The sequence below is a fragment of the Crotalus tigris genome, unplaced genomic scaffold (assembly GCF_016545835.1).
Source record: "Crotalus tigris isolate CLP2741 ecotype Arizona unplaced genomic scaffold, ASM1654583v1 scf7180000017685.4511686, whole genome shotgun sequence".
NCBI lineage: Eukaryota > Metazoa > Chordata > Lepidosauria > Squamata > Viperidae > Crotalus > Crotalus tigris.
Window position 1 is genome coordinate 4,014,602 of NW_024096565.1, and position 22,912 is coordinate 4,037,513.

The following is a 22,912-nucleotide window of genomic DNA, read 5'->3' on the forward strand; positions in this document are numbered from 1 at the left end:
CTTCCCCCATAAAATCTTATATTATTTTTTATATGCCAGTAAACAGAATTTTCTATTTTCTTTTTTTGCAAAAATTACAGCTTTATCAGGTTAATGTTAATTCTTAGACTATTTAGCCTATAAAGATAATGCAAAAGTTTATCATAGAATTACAATCAGATATAGTCAAATATATTTACTATTGATTTCAGTAGGCATATGGTAAAACCAAATGGAGCACAGTATCATAACCACTGCTGAATTAACATATTCTTTTAAAAAGGTAATACCTATACTGGCACGAAAATCCTCGCCTCCAAATACCACAGCGTCTAAATGAAGGCCAACCTGTGGTTCTCTTCTCAGAGTTTCTTCACAAACAGCCTTTAAGTGCAACATAAATATTAATACAAGAAGCAGCATTTCAAAAATTAGTTTTGTAATAAAAAAGATACTTTTGTTATATTTCTTATCCTAAAATAATAACAAATGATAGCCACACCCAAATTTAAAAAATAAATATTCTGGATGTAAAAATGCAGTATAATTAAAACGAAAATGCAGAATATAATATTTTATTTCCCTATTGGATTTTATGTTAAAGGTTTTTCCAATGTGACAACTACTTTTGGACTTGTGTAATAAAAAAATAAAAATCACTACATAGTGTGTAAAGTATGGGACTTTTTAAAAGATTCCAAATATTTAGCACTGCAGAGAAACACAACTGAAGCATATTTGGCTTAATACATTGCAGATGGAGATTGCAACTACTCACAATTTAATAGGCAGTTGGTATGTTATCAACTGATGCTCCTTATATATCTTCAAATTAATATAATTACAGGAGATAAAAAAATCCAACAAGTAGCATAGAAAATCATTTGAAAATGATATCTTGGGGATTTTCTAGTATCATTGCAAGTTTTCCAGTATCATTGCAAGTTTTGAATAATAAAATATTTATTTATTTAGAAATATAATTTGATAGATAGCAATAATGCAATGCTGGCAAGAATCTTTCTGTGAATAACCAGCTAAAATATGTTCAGCTTATTTTAAGCAATACTGTAAGCAGACATAATCAGTACCTGTAGTGCCATTTTAATCTCTACAACTTCTAAGCATAGAAAATCATAGTTGATATTTTTTCAGGACAGAATTTAATTATTCTTTTTCTTTGGGGTTCATTTTTGAGGAAAGAGATAATATTAATTAAATGAGAGGAGGAAGTACTTAAACCTTTTGCATTAAGATGTATAATTAGTAGTTCTTTAGCCTACACTGAAAAAAATCTCTAAAACTGGGATTTATATTAACACAATAGCCACAAAGGCCTCCTAGTATCTCCTTCAAATAATACCAAACTTTTACAAGAAATCTTGGCCTGACTGGGCTGCACTAAGTTTCAGCATTAATATCTTTCTTCCACAGAAACCCACAGGTTGGATGCCAAAAATAGGCTATCTGCATGCATTCATCACCATTGAGAAGGGGGAGGAGGTAGAAAAACGGAAGAGAAAACGATTGTACACATAGTCATGTCATAGGGATATTACATCCTGAAAATTCTCATGTATTTTGTTTTAACTCTTAGGGCCAGTTGAGCATGAACATTTTTTAAAAAAAAAAATCTTCAAATTTGGGAGGAAAAAAAATCAATATTCTTTCAATTCCATTTTAAAATGCTTTTAAAATATTAAATATGATGCCTAAAATTCAAAGGCAAAAGAGAGAAAATAAATCATGATAGTTGTTAGAATATTTCAAAAAACTATTTGGGGCTATTTTTGAGACTTGCGTGTCTTTTATACAGTGTATTAATACTGACGAGCTTAAAGTAATTGCAGTAGTACAGAAGAAAGCAGCACCTATGTCATGTAATAATTAGGGCTAAATGAATGGATTTATATAAAATATGAAAGCGATATAATTTTTAAAACATAATAGTTTGTTTCCCATTTCCAGTTATGAAGGTGTTAATTATTTATTTAATGGGATGTATAATCTATACGTTTAGGACTTTATTCAGAGTTACTGAATTAAACAGATCTTTCTTACCTTAAAATTGAGCAAACCCATTGCAGTTTCCACAAAAGGAATGAAATTGATCGGCTCTATGAGTGTTCGGCCTTGTAAGTGCCATGCACATTTCTCTATAAACTAAGAACATTACAGAGAGGACACAATATTAGGGCCTGGTTTTGTTTTGTTTTTTTAAAAAAAAAACTCTACAAAAATGGTCTGTAATTTCTTTGCACAAAATTACCAACCAGCAAGCAGACAATCCAGCGTCCAGATTGCTAGTCCAATTCTCTGCCCTTGTGTTTTGAGTCTGTTATTATAAGGCCTATCTTGAAGAATGCTGGCATTACTCATATGTTTCCAGCAGTACAGGTTTAGCTGCATACATATTTGCCTAATACCTATCATCACCCTGCCTTTATTAAATGCAAATAAGCAGGATCTTTAAAACAAGGAAGGATTCATATACCTGACAATTCTGTTTTATTTCATGTTTGACACTGACATGCCTATATTTTTTCTAGCCTTCCAAAGTGGCATCCACATAATTCATCACAGCCTTGTTACCCTTTGTCCTGGAGGCCTTTTCTTCATAATTTTTGCTTACCTAGGAAGGGCCTTAAAAAGAAGTTTAATTCTTTGAAGACCAAAGCTTTCCAATTTTTTCCATGAGAGCAGTTCACAGCTAGCTCTGAGCTGCCGGTGGGGTACCCCTGATTCCCAAATCTATCATCTGGGAACATACAAAAGCTCTTGTACAGATTTCTTTTTTTCTCTTTTTCTCTTTTCAAAAGAGAAGGAGGGGGAGAAACTACCTCAGTATATTGTAAATCTATTATGTCTGTCCAGATCTAGCAATGTGTGGGGAGATAAACATATCACAGGTATGCTAAGTAAATTTTAGTCAATAAAGACAGGAGGGAAAAAATCTTGCATCATTTTTATATTTAAGGAATATTTAACCATTAATGGCTATCAAAGAAAAAGGGAATTTTAATCATCTCTCCATTCAGTCTCAGTTGGGTAAATCATATCTAAGAGATTTGCATAAATATAAACCATCAAAGACTTTTCATCTTCAAAGGGGGTTTCAAGTCCCTATAAGCTTTGTACTGTAATCATCACAGGTCACAACCCTGCAGGAATAAGGCTGCTATGGCAACATAAAAAACTAATGCTTAAGGCTTAGCATAATATTCTGACTAATATAAAGGAAACTCATTTTGAAACCTGGCAGCCTATTTACTAGAAACTGGATTAGAGGTGTTATTTCCCCTTTTAGCGCTTCTCTTCCCCCCCAAATTCACCCCTCCCCAAAACAAAATGAAAATAGAACCACAGCATCTTGAAAAGGGTTCTAACCACTTTTCAGGAGCTTTACATTAGGTCAAAATAATTCAAAAAATTCTTTCTGCATATTCTCTGTCCTTCCCTTTTTTTTTCATGCAGCCACCCTTGTCACCACTTCCACTGCTTGTCTGATCTTTTCACAAGCTAGTAAATCCCAGAATGTAAGGAATTAAGGGAAGAAAGTCAAGAAAAGGAATAAGAAGCAAGACTTAGGAAGCCCAACCCTCTATCAACCTGCCTACTTAGAAGTAAGGGCCAATGGACACAGAGCCGTAATCTGATGCTAGACCAACAGTGTGATAATCAAACAAAGCTATTCACTAATAATATCACAAGCATGAATACTCAAAATTTAAATTTTATATTGGAGCTTCTTTGTAAGTTAAATGATTAAAAAAATGGAAGTCCCCCCTCCCGTCCAAATGCTACTTCTGTGTATCTGCTGAAATCTTTATGTCTTGATTTGGGAACCATCAGATAAAGTCTGAATCCAATAATGTTTCTTTTTCCCATTTTAATTATTTTTCTCTTCCTCCTTCCTTCCTTTTCCCCCTTTTAAGTACTATTAGCACCAAATACAAAAGGCAACTAGTGGAGAAGTTTCAATTAATTTTTTTTTTCAAAAGGAGACAATTAAATGTTTCCGGCTTGGTAAAGTGTTCATTTCAGTGAGAGGGCTGGAAAAAAGGAAAGGGGGGAGACAGAAAACAAAGATTGGGGAGGGGATGAAGGCGCAGGCTTTAGCCATTCTTTCAATTCCAGTGCACACCCAATAGTGTGTTGGGAAGAATGCCCACTGTTCAGGATTTGTGGGCGGATTGTCCCACAACAAAAGAGCCAGAGTTAGGCTTGTTATAGTCCAATAAGCCATGCCAGTCAAACAAGTACCCATCTGAAGGACAAAGAGAGAGCAAGAGATTCTCACACAAAAGGAAACAAGTAAGCCCGTCTTTTAGTTGTGCATCAGTCTCCAGGTTTTAGGCTTCACATAAATCAAAATGAAGGACAAAAATAAACAGCCAAAAGCTTTCCACAGCAATAGCCATCTTAAAAGCAAAGTAAGAGGAACGCATCTAGGAGAGGATTGAGGAAGGAAAGATGGGCTCTGCTTCCAGGAAAAATCAAGGCTGAGGGAAACTAGAGTCCAGTCTTCTCACACCCAGGGAATATTTATTGAATCGTTCTAAAACCTTGGATAGAATGGAAATACAAATATGCATAACCAACTCTCAGATGTGTTAGTCTGCTGTTTGCTCAATCAACAAAAGGCCTTTAGATCTTTTTACATGTATCTACAAAAATACATTTTTGTATATTTATACATACTAATTATATATATATATATATACAATTTTTAAAGGGAAATAAAAACTAATACAAAGTAATGTAAAGAAAGAAAATGAACAGAAAAAGAAATAAAGAAAGCTAAAAGTGCAAGAAAGGGGAAAAAAGTTTTTAAAAAGCAACAAAAAAGAGAATTAATTTCCAATCTTCTTTATAGCAGTTGTAAGTGCTATTATAAATTTAGATCTTGCTGTCTGTAAGATCCACTGAATGTGATAAAATAAAGAATCAAATGATTTGTTGTGAGTATGTTTGAACCTACTGGACGTTAGATTTTCTGAATGTTAGAATGTTTTCTTTCACTGATACTTGATTAATAAGTAGACTCAATTACTAAACAATACTTTCCTGACTTGCTGACTGGGCAAGAATTATAAAGATCCTATGTTCACTTAAAACTAGTAGATTTAGACTAGATGAGGACACGTGATTGAACTTCAGAATCTATTTATCCCCATTTTTTTCCTTTATGGATTGTACATTTAATGTGTGCTCATCTTCATCTCTACCCCATGCTCAGAAAACAAAGTATAATGAAGCTTGATTGACTTCAATAATGTTCTCAAGAAATAATATGGTAAAATGAAATGAAAATTCCTCTTCAACAGTCAACACAATTATAGTATAATTAGGCCCATTTCAGCATTTTCTTATGCAATTTAACAGACTAACTATTTACATCTCTGTTTCTATGGGCTGAAAAGTCAGTCATGAAAAACAAACACACCTGCCAGCAATTTAAAAGGAAGACATATAGGGCTGGACAGGAAATAATATCTTTCCTAATTAAAAACACTAGTTAAAAGCTTCCTGTTTATTCTTTTGATTGCCCTTACATGTGACCTTTCCTTCTATCTCTACCATATTTTTTTCACATGTTGGTAAAATGCTTCCTCCATCCACCAAAATGTTCTTGTCAAAAGTGAAAAGATATTCAAGCTGGAGGTTGACAGTTCTAACATGGAGAATAAATTCTATATCATGACTGTTAGGCTGCAAGTATAATGAACAGAAGCATTGATTCTTAACAGTTTTTGTTTAATTTTACTTTGTCAAAACTGCATTATAATATATTAGTATTGCATTTCTAAATCCACCTCTTTTTATATATACATAATGCATCTGCAGTTACAAACTATTCTCCTTGTCCTGTGGGTCTTGAAAATAGGGTTTTAAATTTATTAAATGTGATTTGGTTCTCTCCTGCATAGGACCACTGTCACAATTCTCAGATCTGATTTAGTTTTTGCTTATGAGAAGATAAGAAACTTTGGGGCTAAATTACTGTTTGATATTCCAAAACAAAATGAGTAAATTATACAATACGTGAACTGAATCGAGTACTAACAGCAGAAGTATTTCATATTTGCTTCATGATATTCTATTTCTTCCCTTCTGAAATTGGATGCACGTCTTTATTTGAGATAATGGCAGATGTTTTGACTCACCCATTTTATTTCTTCTACGCTGTCAACCTTCGGGAGCATCAGGCTAGTAGGAAGAATCTTGGATTTCAAAATGACCTTCATATCTTCTTCTGCAAGACCACTAGACACTGAATTGATCCTAACACACTTCTCCGTCTGACCGAAGTCAAAGTTCTCAAGGGCTTCCACAGTTTTTATTCTAGCTTCTTCCTATTTTTTTTTTTTTTGAGAAAGATAAAGAGAAACTAAATGCTTTGTTTTACTGAGATCTAACTTTTTAAAAATCATGTTTAATTAAGAAAACAATGGAGAAATTCACCTGCATTACAGATCGTGATATACTAAGATTGGGCTAGGTCACATAGTTGCAAGGATATCCCTGGGATTTGGTCAAAAAATCAAGATGGTGAAATTCTGTTTTTATGTGCATTATATATGCTTACTGGCACTTGGATGGGATGATCCCATTGTAGAATCCTAAAGCTATATATTTTTTTTCTTCCTAGCATTTTCTCACATGTGCAGGATCCACTTTTTAAAGATCAACTGAGTATCCATCCATTTGGTTGCAACAGGAATTAATTGATCAACTGGCTTGTCACCTGAGCTTGAACTCATGTGCTAAGAGAGAAAGTGACTTTCATACCTATTACAAGACTAGAACTCAGTCTCCAGGTTTCCGTCTTGGTTCTTTAATCACTAGACCAAGAAGGCTAACAGCGTTTCTCAACCTTGACAATTTTAAGGCATGTGGACTTCAACTTCCAGAATTCCACAGCCAGCAATGGTCAAAATTCTGGGAGTTGAAGTCCACATGCCTTAAAATTGTCAAGGTTGAGACACACTGGGCTATAGACTAAGATGGAAAATAACTCCCTTCCCCCTCCCCCAAATCGTAGAATCTAGAATCTTTGTTTTTATGATACTTTAAATGTGATTTTTATATTTGTTGTATCTGTGTGTATTTCAATATGTGGTTTTATTGCTTGTTGAGTATCACCTGAGTCACCTTTCAAGAGATGGGAGACCATGTAAATTTAATAAATAAGTAAATAAATAAATAATAAAATAGATGGCTATTTCCACAGTGTTATCATAAAATAATATAGATGCATAGTGACCAGAGGTCAGACTCATCTTGAAAGAGACTTTCGTTTTTCTAAAGGGATCATGATAATTACTGATCTAATGAAACATATGATTGGATCCCGAAATGGATAAGCAGCTCTGCTCATACATGATAGATCTTCATTATTCATTAACCTTGGCCAAGTACTGATGGGTAATGTAATTCAAGGACAGATGAATTAATTTGGTCCATTAGCTAACATATAACCGAATGGCAATAATGAAAAGATTAATGATGTTTATAGTTAAGACAACATTTCTCCCATTATACTTTGTTATATATACTAATAATATATTATTCAGAGCCAGTTTGATGTAGTGGTTAAGGCATCAGGCTAGAAACCAAGAGATCACAAGTTCTAGTCCTGCCTCAGTCACTAAGCCAACTGGCACTATAAGGCACTAAGTCGCCTTATTGGAGAGCTGGGTGGCATACAAATGTAATTAATTAATTATTGGAGATATATCGGGTCATGTGGTTCATTAGTACCTAGGTCAAAACAATTGTCATGTGGTTCATTAGTACCTAGGTCAAAACAATTTAAAAATACAGCATAAAATATTAAGGTTGTTTAAACAAGACTTCAACCTAGCCTTGGATGTCGAGAAAGAAAAGATTTAAAAATGTGTTCTGCATTAAAGAGTCTGAAAAAAATAGTAGTTTACAGTTGTCAGGACTGATCAGGCCAAGATTCACAGTTGTCAGGACTGATCAGGCCAAGATTGGTGTAAAATAGCTGTTATGATGCACTGATTTATAGCATGAAAAAAGCAATGCTCCTCACCAGAAAGTGTGAAAAAGGAAGAAGGTTAATGACTCTAAAAACAAATCAGATGACATTTACCACCCTTTTATCTGTGTTACTTCAATATGGGGAGATTTCTAGGCACTTTCTTAGTGAATTAGGAGCACTTTTTTGTGGTTTCCTGAGATTGGGGGATTTTCTTTCAAACTTCTGCTGGGGTCTCTTTTTAATAGTATCCTCACTCTCCCAGCCCAGTGGGATGTGAGACATAATGAATTCTTGCAAAAGTATTATGAGATTGGCTTTTTTCTCCCTTCTTGCACTGAAAAATTTATTGTACTTTAAGGAACAGTACAATAGATAGTTGTTTCTTAAAATTTTGCTCTTAGGACCCATATCTACTTTTAAAAATTATGGAGGATTTTGCTTGCATGGGTTACATTTATCAATATTTAGCATATTAATTAAAATTGACATATGCAAAAATTATTTATAGAATCACAAAAGTAACAATATTAAATTGATTAAATGTTAAAATTTTTATTTAAAAAAGACTATTTTTACCAAAAAGTAATAATGAGAAGAGTGCCATTGTTTTAAATTTTTGTAAACTGAAATATTTGATTTCGTAGACTGCTTAGAGCAGAGTTCCCCAAAGTTTTTGGCTTTGCAGTCCGGCGGGGGAAGAGGGGATGGTTCTGCGTAAATGGTCGGTAAGCGCACACACATTAATACAGCTCTATTTGAGTGAGCAGCATGCATATGTGCCTGCCACTCATGCATGCGCTCGTCCGCTGCTCGTGCAAGTTAGGATGCATGTGTGCATGCATGTGCTTGCTCACCATTTCCGTGGCCCAGTTGCAATCCCCTCATGGCCCATTAGTGGGCAATAGCCCACAGGTTGGGGACCCTTGGCTTAGAGGATCTAGGGGACCCCCAGGGAGCCTTGAATCATTCTTCAATAAACACTGTAAAAGATCATTCTGCTTATGCCATCTAGTGCTAGATTTCAACAGATTCAAGCAGGTGATATTCTACTTTGCAATATACCGTAAATGCCGGCGTACAAGGCGACCCGGCGTATAAGACGACCCCCGTCTTTATAGCCGGGCTGCATTCCTAGAACGTCATCTTATACGCCGGAAACTACCAGTATTTCCGGCGTATAAGATGACTTGGCGTATAAGACGACCCTCATCTTTGGCGCCAATTTCAGCGCTCGCGGAAGTCACCTTATACGCCGGCATTTACAGTAAATACAAATGACTCACAAATGAAGTATTAGGTACCCACATGAAGCCAAATTACAGGACTTAACAAATATAGGCAAAATATTTGCTCTAGAGGCCTCTGCCAATATGGGGTGATCTCCTACTGCCAGAAAAACAGTGCAACCATTTGATGGGCTTCTCCAATATTCTGATGCAGTGTTGTCCACTTGGGGTGGACCAAAAAAAGGCAAGATAGCAAAGGTGATGAACTAAAAAAAGGGGGCTACCATTTTGTATATTTACCTCCCACTCTCCATAAAAGCCCTAGCTCTGAAAGGTTTTTGGGGGAAGATATAAAGGGGGAAAAAATGAGTGAGTTGTTCTCCTTTTGTATCTGCCTGCCTGCCTGTCTTGAATGCCTACCTTCATCTTTAAACAAAGGTAGGTTTTAAGCTTGGAAATATCTGACTACATAAGCAATTCAATGTTGCGGAATTACCTGTCTTCTATGTAGAAATAATTACTTTTACAAAGAAGCGTCAACTAGGCATGAACCCTGTCCACCCACCAGAAATCACAAGTGATAAAGCTTGGACACAGATTAACCACCTCACTGAGAACTTGTCCATCAGTCTGTTGCTGTTGATAATCTTCAAATATGTCTCTTTTCTATAACACAGCTCAAAATAACCAACCAGCAATGAAATTACTGTTCTTCACTATATTTCAACAGAAAAATGTGTTACTGTGAGAGATTTTATGCTCATACCATCTGTTGGGTGCAGGATAGATATTTCATAGAACCATTGCATTCTAGCATTGTCCATTTTAAAGGAAATATGATTCCTTAGCAACACAAAGTCACATTGTTACTTTATTATATTTTCTTATTAGGTTTCTATCAAAAATTGTGAAGGAATGCACATTTGGTACTTCCAGAAGCTGTCGTCATTTTCAACATCCATTTATTCTATTTTATTATTTTTAGATCATCAATCTCAATTTTTCATCATTAACAGCGATAAGGGCATAGAGTTTTAATAGTCTTCTTAACTTCCCACGCATAATCATGTGTGCAGGTCATTCAGTGGAATGCATATGAAATGAGCTGGAGAAAGCCCATGAAATAGTATCCTTCTCGTTATTTAACAAATGATAGAACTTCTTTTTAGCTTCAGCTAAAAAATGAGGAATAAAGAAGAATTCCTGCCATTCCTACCATTTCAATTAGTGGAATGTTTTGGGTCCTTAATTTGAAAGAAGGTTACTTCTGTCTTCTCACTTCAGTGACACAACTGTCTGCCTAATTTTCTGACAACAATGCTTTGTCTTTTTCTAGCGTCTAGTTTTGATATTACCTGGAGGAATCCCATCCAAATATTTAATCAGAATTAAGCCTGCTTAATTATAAACAGGTAAAGCCAGCTGGTTGTTGCCATCTGTGGAGACCAATGTGTATTATATAAAAACACAGTTTTATTCAATAATTGTTTTCTCCTAGCATACAACCCAACATTTTTGTTTACGTATGTGATTTCTGTCTTTCCTCTAAGATCATAGAGTGACTCGCATGAGAATTTCTCTTCATTGTATCCCGACAGCAATAGCCAGTGAGATAGGCAAGACTGAAGGAGTGTGATTGGCCCAAAGTCCTAAGTGAATTTTTTGTGGTAGAGTCTGGACGTGAATCCACTTGAATCCATTAGTAAATGATGAACTATTTACATCCATACAGAAGAACAATATAAAGTAATGGACTGAAAATAATTTGGCTGCAATATTGTGTGATGCATAACATCAAAACATTTCTTCTCTCTTCCTGTAATCCAGTGTTAGTGTTCAGTCTTTGCAAGGGTTTTTAATCTTAGTTGCGTCTCCCTGTGCTAGGAGCTCCTTGGAAACATAATCTCTGTAAGTAAAAGATAAATAAAATCAAATACACAGAATAGCCCAAAGCACACACTCCACTAGAGAGAGGTTCCTTGAAGATGGGCTCCAGCATGAGTCCGAAAACTCTCTGGTTCTGGTGACTGACCCAGACTGGATCCTGCAACATTATCCTGGGACAAGTATATTCACCTTAATTCATGAAAGATAATCAAGTCTAAAGAAACCATCTTGCCTATTCACGTTCATTAATCCTATAGCAGTAGAACTGTTTTTATTTGGTTACCACAAGGGATTTTTGTGAAAGACATTTCAGGGGGAAACTGCATGCCTTGCTATTAACTCCGCATTAAGGCCTAGTGAATATATGTTTTACTCATAAAAACCTATTTAAAAACCTACATTCTATGACAAGAGTCTACACTGACCATGTAAGATAGCCCCTTTGTTTGCCACAAGAAAGACCCTGCAAAGATGAATGAGCTTTGCTTACAAATTGAATGTCTGCAGAATTCTGGACTAGTTGACCTAATACGGAAAGGAAGCAATCAACACATTTACTTGGAAGTATATGCCACAAAAGTCAGTGCAACTTATTTCTTGATCTAAATGTTTAGGATTGGGAGTATTTGCTATTTGCTTGCCTCCCGCCCCCGTGGATGCCTATAAATGCTCTTCAAATCTGCTTGAAGAACAAATTTTAGACCTGTCTAATGAACCTCCTTTCAAAGTGCAAATTAGTGTGTGCATCTGTGTATGCATATGTGCACATGCACACACACAAACTAATCAATATAAATAATAAAAGCCTTTTGCAGTTTTGATGCTTGGGTAAGTTTACATCAAGCCCTTTCAAAGAGTGATAACTGCAGAATGCTGTGAATTGCAATGTAGAATGTGGAGCTATATTTCAAGGTTGCAGTGCTGCTTTTGTCAGTCACTCCAGCCCCCTGCAAATATCTTGTGTTCAGGATTTCTTTTGAAATAGTAACTGTCCTAGGATTTATTAAATCAATATATTAGTATTCTTATTATTTCCCATTTACTTTATTATTTATTCATTATGTTCTATCTAACCATTTTTTCCTGAAGGCACAAGGCCGGTCTATCTTCTCAGCGCTGGTTAGGCCCAATCATGTGTTTTAAGCTCATGAGACCCTACTACCCCTATTTGGAATAAATTATATGCAATAGTTCATGCAAAAACTTTTCTGCATTTGATTAAATTTATTTGTACAAACAAATAATTATCCCTCTATCCCTCTGTAGTTTTGGTCAGGATATGGCACACATAACAATATATAACATGCACTTAAGTTTGAGTTCTGAATTAAGCTCTCCTTTTCCCCCTCAATGCTACAGGAATTTTTTTCTGCTTAGCATGTCTTCATTCTTTTTTTTTTAAATAATTTTTTATTTTTCCAAACTCTCCCCCATACATATACCGTGAAATTTATCAGATGTTAACATACATTCTTTTAACATTCATATATAAGATACTTTTAATAAAATGAAATAAATACATACACATGACTTTTGGTGTTGCTCACCCATTTCCCCTTTCACTGTATCCACATTCCTTCTTCTCTACCTTCTTTCTCTTTCTTCTCTTCCCCACTTCCCTCTTCTTCCTCTCCTCTCCTCTTTCCTTCACCACTCTCCTCCCCTTTCTCCCCACTTCTCCTCTTCTCCTCCAACCTTCCTACTTCCTTCTCCCCTCCTTTACTCTTTTCTCTCTCCTCTCCTTTAGCATGTCTTCATTCTAAGGTTCCATCAATTCCTACTACAGTAGTATAATTCAAACGTCTGTTAAAAATTGAATTGTAATTTGCCTAAGCAACAAATAATCCAAAAAAGAACATTAGCATAGATTCTATGTTGATAAGACGATGAATACATCTGTTTTAAGCACGATATGCTTAAGAGATTTTGTAAAAATGCAAGTGTATGCTATTAATCATGTCCTTTTAATATTTATCTCTGACCTAATGTTCACAGTGATGTCTGTTACAACACGGTGGAGATGTAGCCATTTTGCCTACCAAAGCACTGCTGATGAATCAAGCATCACTACAATAAACAGAGATTGAAATTTAGGAATATACATGCATTTGGTTCAATTGGCAACCATTGATGCTAATAACCAGCATCTTCACAAGTTACTAGTTCTGAATCATCTGCAAAGAAAACAACATCCATCTACTTTTACACTCCAGTGGATGAAGTGGATCCTCGCAGCGGGACTGCACAGACTTTGCCATCTGGAGAATAAATGGAGTGTGAAGTACAGTATAGCTTGGGACCAGGCTCAGTGGCAGCAGCTCAGCAGTTATTTCATTAGTTCCAAACTTTCAGGGATTAAAGTGATCTCAGTTCTACAGTCAGATAGGATAAGACAGACTGGGGAATAAAAGGACGTTGAAGATGAAGCCCCATAGGCTTATTTATAAAACTATCAAATATAAACAGCCCAAAACAAATGCCTTAACTAAACAGCATGATCACACAATATCTGAATTAGCATCCTAAACAAGAAATCACACTACTGATCTCAGTATAGACACGTCCTCCCCCTTGAAATCAGAGAAATGGGCACAGAACTGGAAAAAAAAAAAAACCAGAATGCCAGTAAACATGTCTTTATTGATCATTTTTCCCAGATGTGGAAAAAAGAGATTTGTTTTTTTCAGCCTTGAGGTAGATTTGCCAAATGCACCAGATTGCAAGGACAAAATCTTTTTGGTAAATATATTCTTTTTTATTGGCATTAATGGTGATAGTGATTTTTTGTTAACTGTAGTACTGGAGGGAGCTGACCATCCACACTATAGTCCAAATGCTGGCAGACCCCCCCCCATCCCCTTTTCATGCTATTGCCATGGGGTGGAGGGAAGGAGAGAAAAAAAACATTGTTCTATGACATGTGGCTTTTGCAGAGGTAAATGCCAGTTAAACGTCAGAAAGTAATGGACAAATTAATGGTGCTAAATATAACAAAGAGGCATAGATCAGAACTGAGCTTTGTTCGGGTATGTGAGCTTGAATGGCTGTGCAAAGCAGCACCCCAAGAAGACTGTTTAATTACAGTACCTTTCAGTGCATGAAATGTTAAAAAATCTGATCTGGTATACTGGCAAGCAGATTGTAGCTTCTGCCTGATAGTTAAGGGTAACTCCATATATTTCAGATGGCAGTAGAAAATTAATTACTGTAGTCGCAGCTAGAGTTAGCTGTTTTGTGACAGGACTGACATGATAAAACATGCAATTATGATTTAATGTTAGCCCCTGTAGTGGTTTGTTTATTCAGCCTGACACTGCTGAGGCTTTTGTCTCTTGTCTATACCAAGAGTCACCATACTCTGATTTCAGCTTTTCTTTGTCAAAAGCAACCTACATATTTCTTAAGGAGGCCATTAGTCCTGCAGGATTACTCGGTGCCAAGAGCAAAACTTATTTCACAAGCTGATGCCCCTTCTCTAGAAATGCCAGGGTCTAAACAGTCTGGTCATTTTCTTTCCCATTTCCCTGCTGAGAATGCGACTGGGACAAACAATCACATTACTGTTGTTGTTTTTTTTAAGCAAAAGGGATAGGTGGGTGAAGGCAAATAATGAGAACAATTTAGCTACCATTTTGGTTCTTAAAAAAAGCATCTTGAAACATAGTTTGTAATGGCTCTCTCCTATTCTCCAAAGCTAACAAGACATATTAAGGAAGCAGTCAAAACTGAATCGGGATCCTGCCCCAAATAAAATAAGTGATGCATTTATTGCATGAATAACCTGACTTTTAAAGCAAAGAATAGAAAGGCAGGATTATCCATTCCTTTTGTTAGATTATTCCTCCTTTTTAAACAAATGAAAAACAGACATCAACCTTGCATTTCATTCCAAGCTACATATGCAACATTTGTAAACATGGAAGGATTTATGGAAACTTCCATATTTCAATTAAAACAACCCCATCTTATTTCTTTCATATTTAAATTATAGTTGTCCAATTAATTAAAAAAAACTTTTCTGAATATATATTGTTTTTAAAATCCTGTAACCTAACTGAGACTACAAACCGGAACAGAAACCTAGGTTTGTCTCTAATATAAAGTCACCACTTGCAGGGGGTTAAAAGGTCAAGATGATTGTCACAATCATGTGTTTGATGCCCCGCCCCTCTTTATATGTATTGTGGCCACCACCTTTATTTTTTTTAATCCCCTCTTCTCCCCCCCCCCAAAATCACTGCTTTATTAGAAATACTACTAGAAATAGAAACATTAGGTGAAATAACATTAGGATTTATTTTCAGAGGCAATTTTGTATTCTTTGAAATATAGCATTTAATCTCAAGATTTTAATTTTGGAAACAGTTAAGATTATTAGGATTTTTGGAGATGGGATTCTTCTACCCAATGTCCTCTCTGTAGTTCAAGCAGACAACATTTATTTATCTCTACTGCCTGTTCACTCCCAGTCCACACTTATTACTTATTTCAAGCCTAAAAGGACAGATACAACAGGAAGACATGAATAACCAATATTGAATTATCAGTTGGCACAGACCAAAATATATGTCCAAATAATGAGTTCTTTTTGTTTGAAACTAACAAGTTTGGTTAGTTTATGGCTTATTGTATTGTGTGAAACCATAAAAATGACTAATTAAATAATCACATTAAAAACACATCACATAAATACCTCCAGCTAATATCTTTATATATTTTTTTCTCCTGAAGATCCATCTCTACAAATGTGAATAATTAACATGGCAAAGAAATGTTTGGAGGCCTTCTGAACCTAACATCCTGTTGGTGTGTACTTGTCTGGAGATCCAGAAGCAGGGCGGGATGCAGATTCAAAGAGCTTCCATATTGATGTGTCGATCAACTAGATACATTACACCTTCCCACTTTTTATTTCCCATCTCTCTCTTCATGAACGCAAGAAGGTAAAAAATAAATTGGGCACCTAATACTATGATAGTCCCAGGATTACTTTTGTAAAAATTAATTAGCTCTATCAAAGATTAAAACGTTAAAAGATTGGCGCAGTGATTAGTAGGCAGTAATGCAGTCTAATTCTGCCCACTGCCAGCAATTTGATTCTCATCGGCTCAAGGTTGAGTCAGCCTTCCATCCTGAGGTTGGTAAAATGACGGCTCAGATTAGCGAGGGCTGTAAAGCACTGTGAAGCTATATATATGTCTAAATGTTATGGCTATTGCTATTGCAAAACAAACAGACTCTTTTTCTTCATCTCCTCTGGTGGGATTCTTACAATACCCCTCCAAACCCCACATTTTCACAATACATTGATGAAGTTAATCTGCTTAATTAAGGTGACTCATCTTAATACTGGTGGCCTTTTAGACTGTAAGGCTCTTCTGAAGAGTCAGATCTTGGTTCTTCCCTTCCACTATCTTCTGCTCGGCCAGTGTCCTAAGGTGGATTAACTCCAGTCACTCTGCTTTGCCCTGCTAGAGCACAACTAGAGAGCTTGCAAAGAGAGACACACCCACAGTCTTGGTATAGTGGCCAAGGACAGTAATTGCAACATGCCCAGCCCAGTTGGGGAATACTTTCTCTGCAAATAGTCCCCCCAAGTTTCTCTTGATCCTGCTATCTTGCTGCCATAGCCACCACATCAACCAGCTTGGATTGAGGCACCAATCCAAGAAACTGGAACAGTTGGCATTCATAATCATATATTTTCTAAAGTTATGTGGAAAAAAAATCCAGCTGGGCAGAGCTTTAAGCATTTACATGGAGACAACTCTAGGAAAACGATGGACATATGGTAACCCTAGTAAGTACTTGCTCTCTCTTGACAACATACAAACTCATCCTCAGGCATGCAAATACACTGTTATATTTGGCATCTCCTACAGCCATTTGGATTCTCCTACAGAGATGTTTTTCACATTCTGTCTGTAGTACATGCTTTTCTGTATATTTAGCTAATTTAGGCATGTAAGCAAATCATTGCCATAAGCAAAAAAAAAAAAAAAAAAAAAAAAAAAAATCCAAAAAAACCGCAACACCACAAAATAATTTTGAGTACTTCAGGAAGAAGGTATTTCTTATTTGGTGGTTTTTTTATTGCCTCTTCAATAGCCTTGAGAGGTGCTGATACCAATTTCTGCAATATTTTAGTGCACTTAGTGACATAAGTCTCCATATGCTTCCAGTATGAAATAGTTGCCAAAAATGCAAGTACAGTAGCCCAGAAACTCCATCATGGAATTGTAATTGTAGTCAGCTTGTGTATCAGTTGGATCAAAGGGATTCACAGATGCTTAATTTTAGCCCATAAAACCCAGGCCGAGGCTCACAGAAACTCCATTCTGAAATCTACCCCTGTAGATTTCTGCAAGTGGAGATGTTTCTGTGTATGAATGCTTCTTCGTCTAAAGAAAAGTATTACTTTTCACAAAGTAAACCAATAGAAGAAAAGGTGAAAATAGGCTAAAACTCTTCTGCCTGTAATTTAGTATCAACTGGGTTCTTTTTCCCCATGTGGAAATAGATATTAATATTTGATCTATCTTTGATGAGAAGTACAGGTGGTCCTCAACATACAACCACAACTGAGCCCAAAATTTCTGTTGTTAAGTGAGTTTTGTCTTATCACAGTTATTAAGTGAATCACTGCAGTTGTTAATTTAGTAACCTGGTTGTTAAGTGAATCTGGTTTCCCCATAGACTTTGCTTGTCAGAAGGTCCCAAAAGGTGATCACATGACCTTGGGACACCGCAATGGGCATTAAATATGAACCAGTTGCCAAGCATCTGAATTCTGATCACATGATCATGGGGAATGCTGCAAAGGTCATAACTGTGAAAAACGGTCATAAGTCACTTTTTAGGGTTGTTGTAACTTTGAAAGGTCACTAAATGAACCATTGTAAGTCACCAACTACCTGTAATACATTCCTAAAAATATTTACCATGAATTTAGATCAAAAACAAATTGTTTAGATTTGTTAGAGAATATGGTCTTGAACATAAGCAAGTAGCTGAAAGAACATTGAGCAAATGAATAGCAGAATGTTCCATTAAAAGTATACATTTTCATACTATAACTGAAAAGCTATAAATGAATGCTGATTCAGATATTTGGAGTAAAAGGAAGTTTTATTAAGAAGTCATGGGGATAGAAAAAGCCTCTGTTTTACTTAAACTACGTCTTGAAAAGAGGGAAGCGCGAACGACAGACAGAGGGCAGATTCCAACTTTTGGCTTGGTCCCTCTCCAGTTCCTGAGCACTGTTCCTACAGAAATGGATGACATCATCTTCCTCCCACTCCCAGCCCATTGCAAATGTTCCTAGTGCCCAGGTTTTCCAACTTGGGTTCTAACTTACTTCTTTTATGATTTGAGTCATCTTAAGCCTTCCATTTCAGCAGCAGACAAGTTTTAATTGGCGGCAGTGCCTGGGACATACCCTCCTCTCCAGCAGGTCTTTCATCCTGGACTGCTGCGTTGTCTGCTGATGGGCTGTTGTTGGTGTTTTTATTATTCTGCAGTTGATCCCCTGATAGCCTATTAAGTCAAGGAACCATCTGCAACTCTAGGAGCTGATACTTCATTCCACCCTTACTTCTCTCTTTTAGGTTCTGCCCAAGCAGGATGAAGTATGCTCCCCTTGCTTTCCCACCCACTACCTAAAACAGTACAAACCTTTCATTTCTTTCTCTCTCTCTTTTTTAATATATTTAAATTGCCGGGTAAGAACATTGCTACTTGGTTTCTGCAAAAATTAACTCTCAGTTCCTCCTTGCTACAAATTTTCTATGGATCTAATGAAGAATGTAGGAACAACAACAACAAACAGAAGAAAAAAAAACCAAATCCCAGTTGATATCCTATTGCTTTGACCACTGTAAAATTAGGACTGTAATGATACCGTAAGGGAAAGAAAAAAAGAACTAGAAAACACCTGTGTTAGTATCAAAGGAAATGATGTCAGCTGGGAATGGGTGAATTAAGGCATCCATGTATGCAAAAGTCTGTACAAAAGGGAAAAGCAAAAAGCAGGAGGGGGGGAACTGGGGGAAACTGGATTTACTTAACAATCAGGAGAGCCACTTAACAGCTGCAGTGATTTGCTTAGGAACTATGGCAAAAAATCTGGCATGATTCACTTAAAAACTGACTTGCTTAGCAATAGAAATTCTAGTCCCAATTATGGTTGTAAGTCAAGGATTACCTTTAAGAGACCATGTGTGAAGCCCTGTTCTTCACTTTCCCTTGTGGTTAAAGAAGTCCATCAAGGCAAAGAAGCAACCCAAGCTCTTTAAATTTGTAAATATGCAGAGTCTTTGCATGAAAAACCACAGGCCAAGCCTAAATTTCATTGCCATTTTTAGAGATGCTGTTGAAGTTTGAAACATATTTAGCTTAGTTTCATTGGGCTGTTTAGCAAAAGCATGTAGTCCAATTGTAACCATTGAGTATTGCTTCATACTGAGTTTTTTTTTTGAAATTAGTTTTTCTAATCTTACAATGCAATATTTAATTTGCACAGTTTGTAATCAGAGAAAATATAACAATTGTGACTTCTATTCAAAAGGCCTCTTCACACCCTTAATTATGTCCTTTTTCAAACAAAATTAATCTGTCTCGGCAATGTTTTATAGCCATTGTAACATGAAAGGAAAGTCTTCCAATATGTTGTATAATCATTACCACCATTAAAAAAATCTTTAACAAAGGAACTTAATTTTTTGTGTTGGTAAAAGGAGAGATTCCAGAGCATTTGACATATAATTTCCTGATTGATTTCTAATTCAAAACAAAATTGGATACCAATTAAATATTAAATTAAACATGAATAGCATTTAGCAGCTTGTACTTCCAATAATTTAAAACATTTATTCTTTAATCTTTAACTAATGGTGACTGAAGGATAGTAATGATGTGGTGTTTTTACACTGTTTTTGTCTCAAAGTTGCATAAGTATCACACAGATTTATTTACTATTTTATCACCATTCTTGAATCTTCCTTCCAGTATTTTGTTTGTGAACTGCCCAGAATTATGCTACTAAGATGTGCAGCTATCCAAACCCAACCCAACCCAGCCCAACCCAGCCCAGCTCAACCCAACCCAACCCAACCCAACCAAACCAAACAATATTTTAGAACAACTTTGTAAACTCTAGAGCAGTGGTTCTCAACCTTTTTAATGCCGCGACCCCCAACCGGTCGTAAGTCGAGGACTACTCAACTGGTCGTAAGTTGAGGACTACTCAATTGGTGCAGCACCATTCGCAGAATGGGACTTTTGGTGGGCTCAGCAGGGCAGAGTCAGCCTGGACAATTCCTATTGGCTTTTGAAAGCCAATAGAATTAGACTCTCTTGAATAGAGTCTATTCTATTGGCTTTCAAAAGCCAATAGAATAAAAGGGAGTAGCACAGCTAAGGAAAAGGGGGAAAAAAATGGCGGACTGCGTTGTTTGGCAACCCCCGTGAAATGGTCGTTCGACCCCAAATGGGGTCCTGACCCACAGATTGAGAACCACTGGTCTAGAGATACATTCCACGCAATTTAGACTACAGTTCTGAACCTCTTATTTATAATATCTTATTCTATCATGTATCCCTCCCTCCCTCTCATATTTACGGACTGCCCCTCTCTCTCATAGAGCAACTTTTACCTGAAAGAGACATGAGAACAGTATTGCAGGTTTTGCAGTTTGAAATTGAGCAAACTTTTCATCTGTGTATGTTAATGCTTTTTATTTTCCAACTTTGATATTCTCCCAAATACCACAATATTATAAAATGCTGATTTTAACTTCTTAAACCTGGGTGACTTCTATTGGATTATTCAGCTTATTAGCTGCCTTCATAGACTCCTGCTTGATCCATCTATTTCCCACCAAACAGATTGAGGTGGGTGGTTATTATTAAAAAAGACTTTTAGAATGGGACTCCAACTATTATTACTGTTGTTGTTGTTGTTGATGATGATGATTTAATCTTCAATTTGATTCACAGTCTGGGACTGGTAAAAACTTACCAGTTCAAATCTTAACCAAAGACCTAAGAGCTATTAAGGTAGCATCTGAGTATATAGCCAGTTCCGAGTAGGGTGGTTTTTTGCAACATCAGGATATTCAGGTCTAATAAGTTCAAAATTCCCATGTATCTGGGCAGCCCTTTGGGTATTGCTCCAAGGGCTCCTATTACTATTGGTACAGCCATTGATTTCTTCCTCCATAGTCACTCAGCTTCAGTTTTTTTTTTTCAGTTTTTTTTTTTTTCTAGCTGTTTCTCTTCAATTTGTGCATCACTTGGAATTGCAATATCAATGAACCAGATGTTTTTCTTTTCCACAATAGCGATGCCAGGCGTGTTGTGGGCCAGAGATCTGTCTGTCTGGATCCAAAAGTCCCACAGGATCTTGACTTGCTCATTTTCAAAAAGTTTGTCAATTTGATGTTCCCAGTAATTTTTGATGCATTGGAACTCAAACTTCTGGGAAAGCTTCCAATGTATAATTTTGGAAGCTCAATGATGATATTTTAAAGTCATCTACTAACAAAAGTTTTCTAGGTGGATTATCTAAAAAACTGGGAATATCTTGGATGTGTTCCCAACAAGTTTTGTTAATGCTTTTTTTTAAAGCACTAATTGAAAGAACTTTTTATTGTTGTAATATGTGCTCTTTTTTCTCTTGTTGGAAATTTTTTCATGTTATATTTGAATTTTTGGACTTCCTGGATGATAAGGCTTTGATTATTATGATGGTTAAATATATTTGTTTCGATATGTTTCAATACTTGTTGTTGGAGATCATGATTAAAAGGCTGTTAATCATTTATATCCTAACTTTGGGCTTATTGAAGCATTGAGTTGGCTACTGTGAGAGAGAGGTGGATTGTATGTGCGTTTAGTCTGATCATGACTGTCCAACTTATTTCCCTACATTTGTATATGAGCATTTTCTGACAGTTTACTCCAGAATCTAGATGAATATGTAGTATATGTACATTCAGGAAATCAAATAAGCAAATAGATAATGGGCCAGTAATTCATAGAGATATTGGTTTTGTTGTTATAATACTTTAGAACTCTTCATTACTGCACTACCGCTTTTTTACTATTAAAAAGTAACATATTAGCTGAATAACTAAAGATAGCTTGTAGTATATCCTTCAGTTGTGTTTGGCATTCTTTTTCCACCTCCCTTAAGAATCTACATCTCCAATGCTGCTTGTGTCCTCATTTTTTTAGAAAGGTACATATGCGTATTTAGTTTTGTAAAACTTTTTATAATAGAACATAATTATCTTGTAGATGAAAGTTTTCTTGCTGATATCATAAGATTATCCAAAATGTACACAGCCATAAATTTTCTTTTACATTTGCACTACTGATACTACTTTTTTCAGATCTACATACAGAAAATAAATCTGTCTTTTTCATGACTACTATCCCTTTTCTACTAGTTTTTAACAATCTCATCTATTTATCTTACATAGATAAATAGATTACTAGAAGGGGTATGATACTTGTTCGCCTCCGCGTGATGCACCCTGGATAGCGCATCAGCATGAACTAAATGAACTAGCAACTGCTGGCAGCCAAACTACTCTGTAGACTTTCAAAATACATGGCAATGAAAACAAAAAAATGGATCTTTTCAGGGCCAAATGACAAGAGAGATTGGGAATATTATTTGAATTTGTCAAATCAATGTTGGGGGCTCAGCAGATCTAAGAGCCAATATATTTCCAAACTTTTATTGAACAGTAACATAGATATAGCCAACCTCCAAGAAATGCACATAGAAAACAAAGGACATAAGAGG

The 22,912-nt window shown here is 36.0% G+C and overlaps 1 protein-coding gene across 2 annotated transcripts in view; it reads right to left on the minus strand.

The window, feature by feature from the left end:
* CLYBL (citramalyl-CoA lyase) overlaps positions 1-22,912 on the minus strand; it is a 189,682-nt gene that overhangs the window by 21,875 nt on the left and 144,895 nt on the right. The window contains exons 3-5 of one of the 2 annotated variants that reach the window (XM_039337762.1): positions 6,147-6,335; positions 2,041-2,142; positions 270-363 (exon numbers count right to left, since the gene is read on the minus strand). In XM_039337762.1, coding sequence (XP_039193696.1) covers positions 270-363; positions 2,041-2,142; positions 6,147-6,335 — 385 coding nt within the window. The remainder of the gene's footprint in view (positions 1-269; positions 364-2,040; positions 2,143-6,146; positions 6,336-22,912) is intronic. The other variant, XM_039337763.1, reaches the window with a different exon arrangement.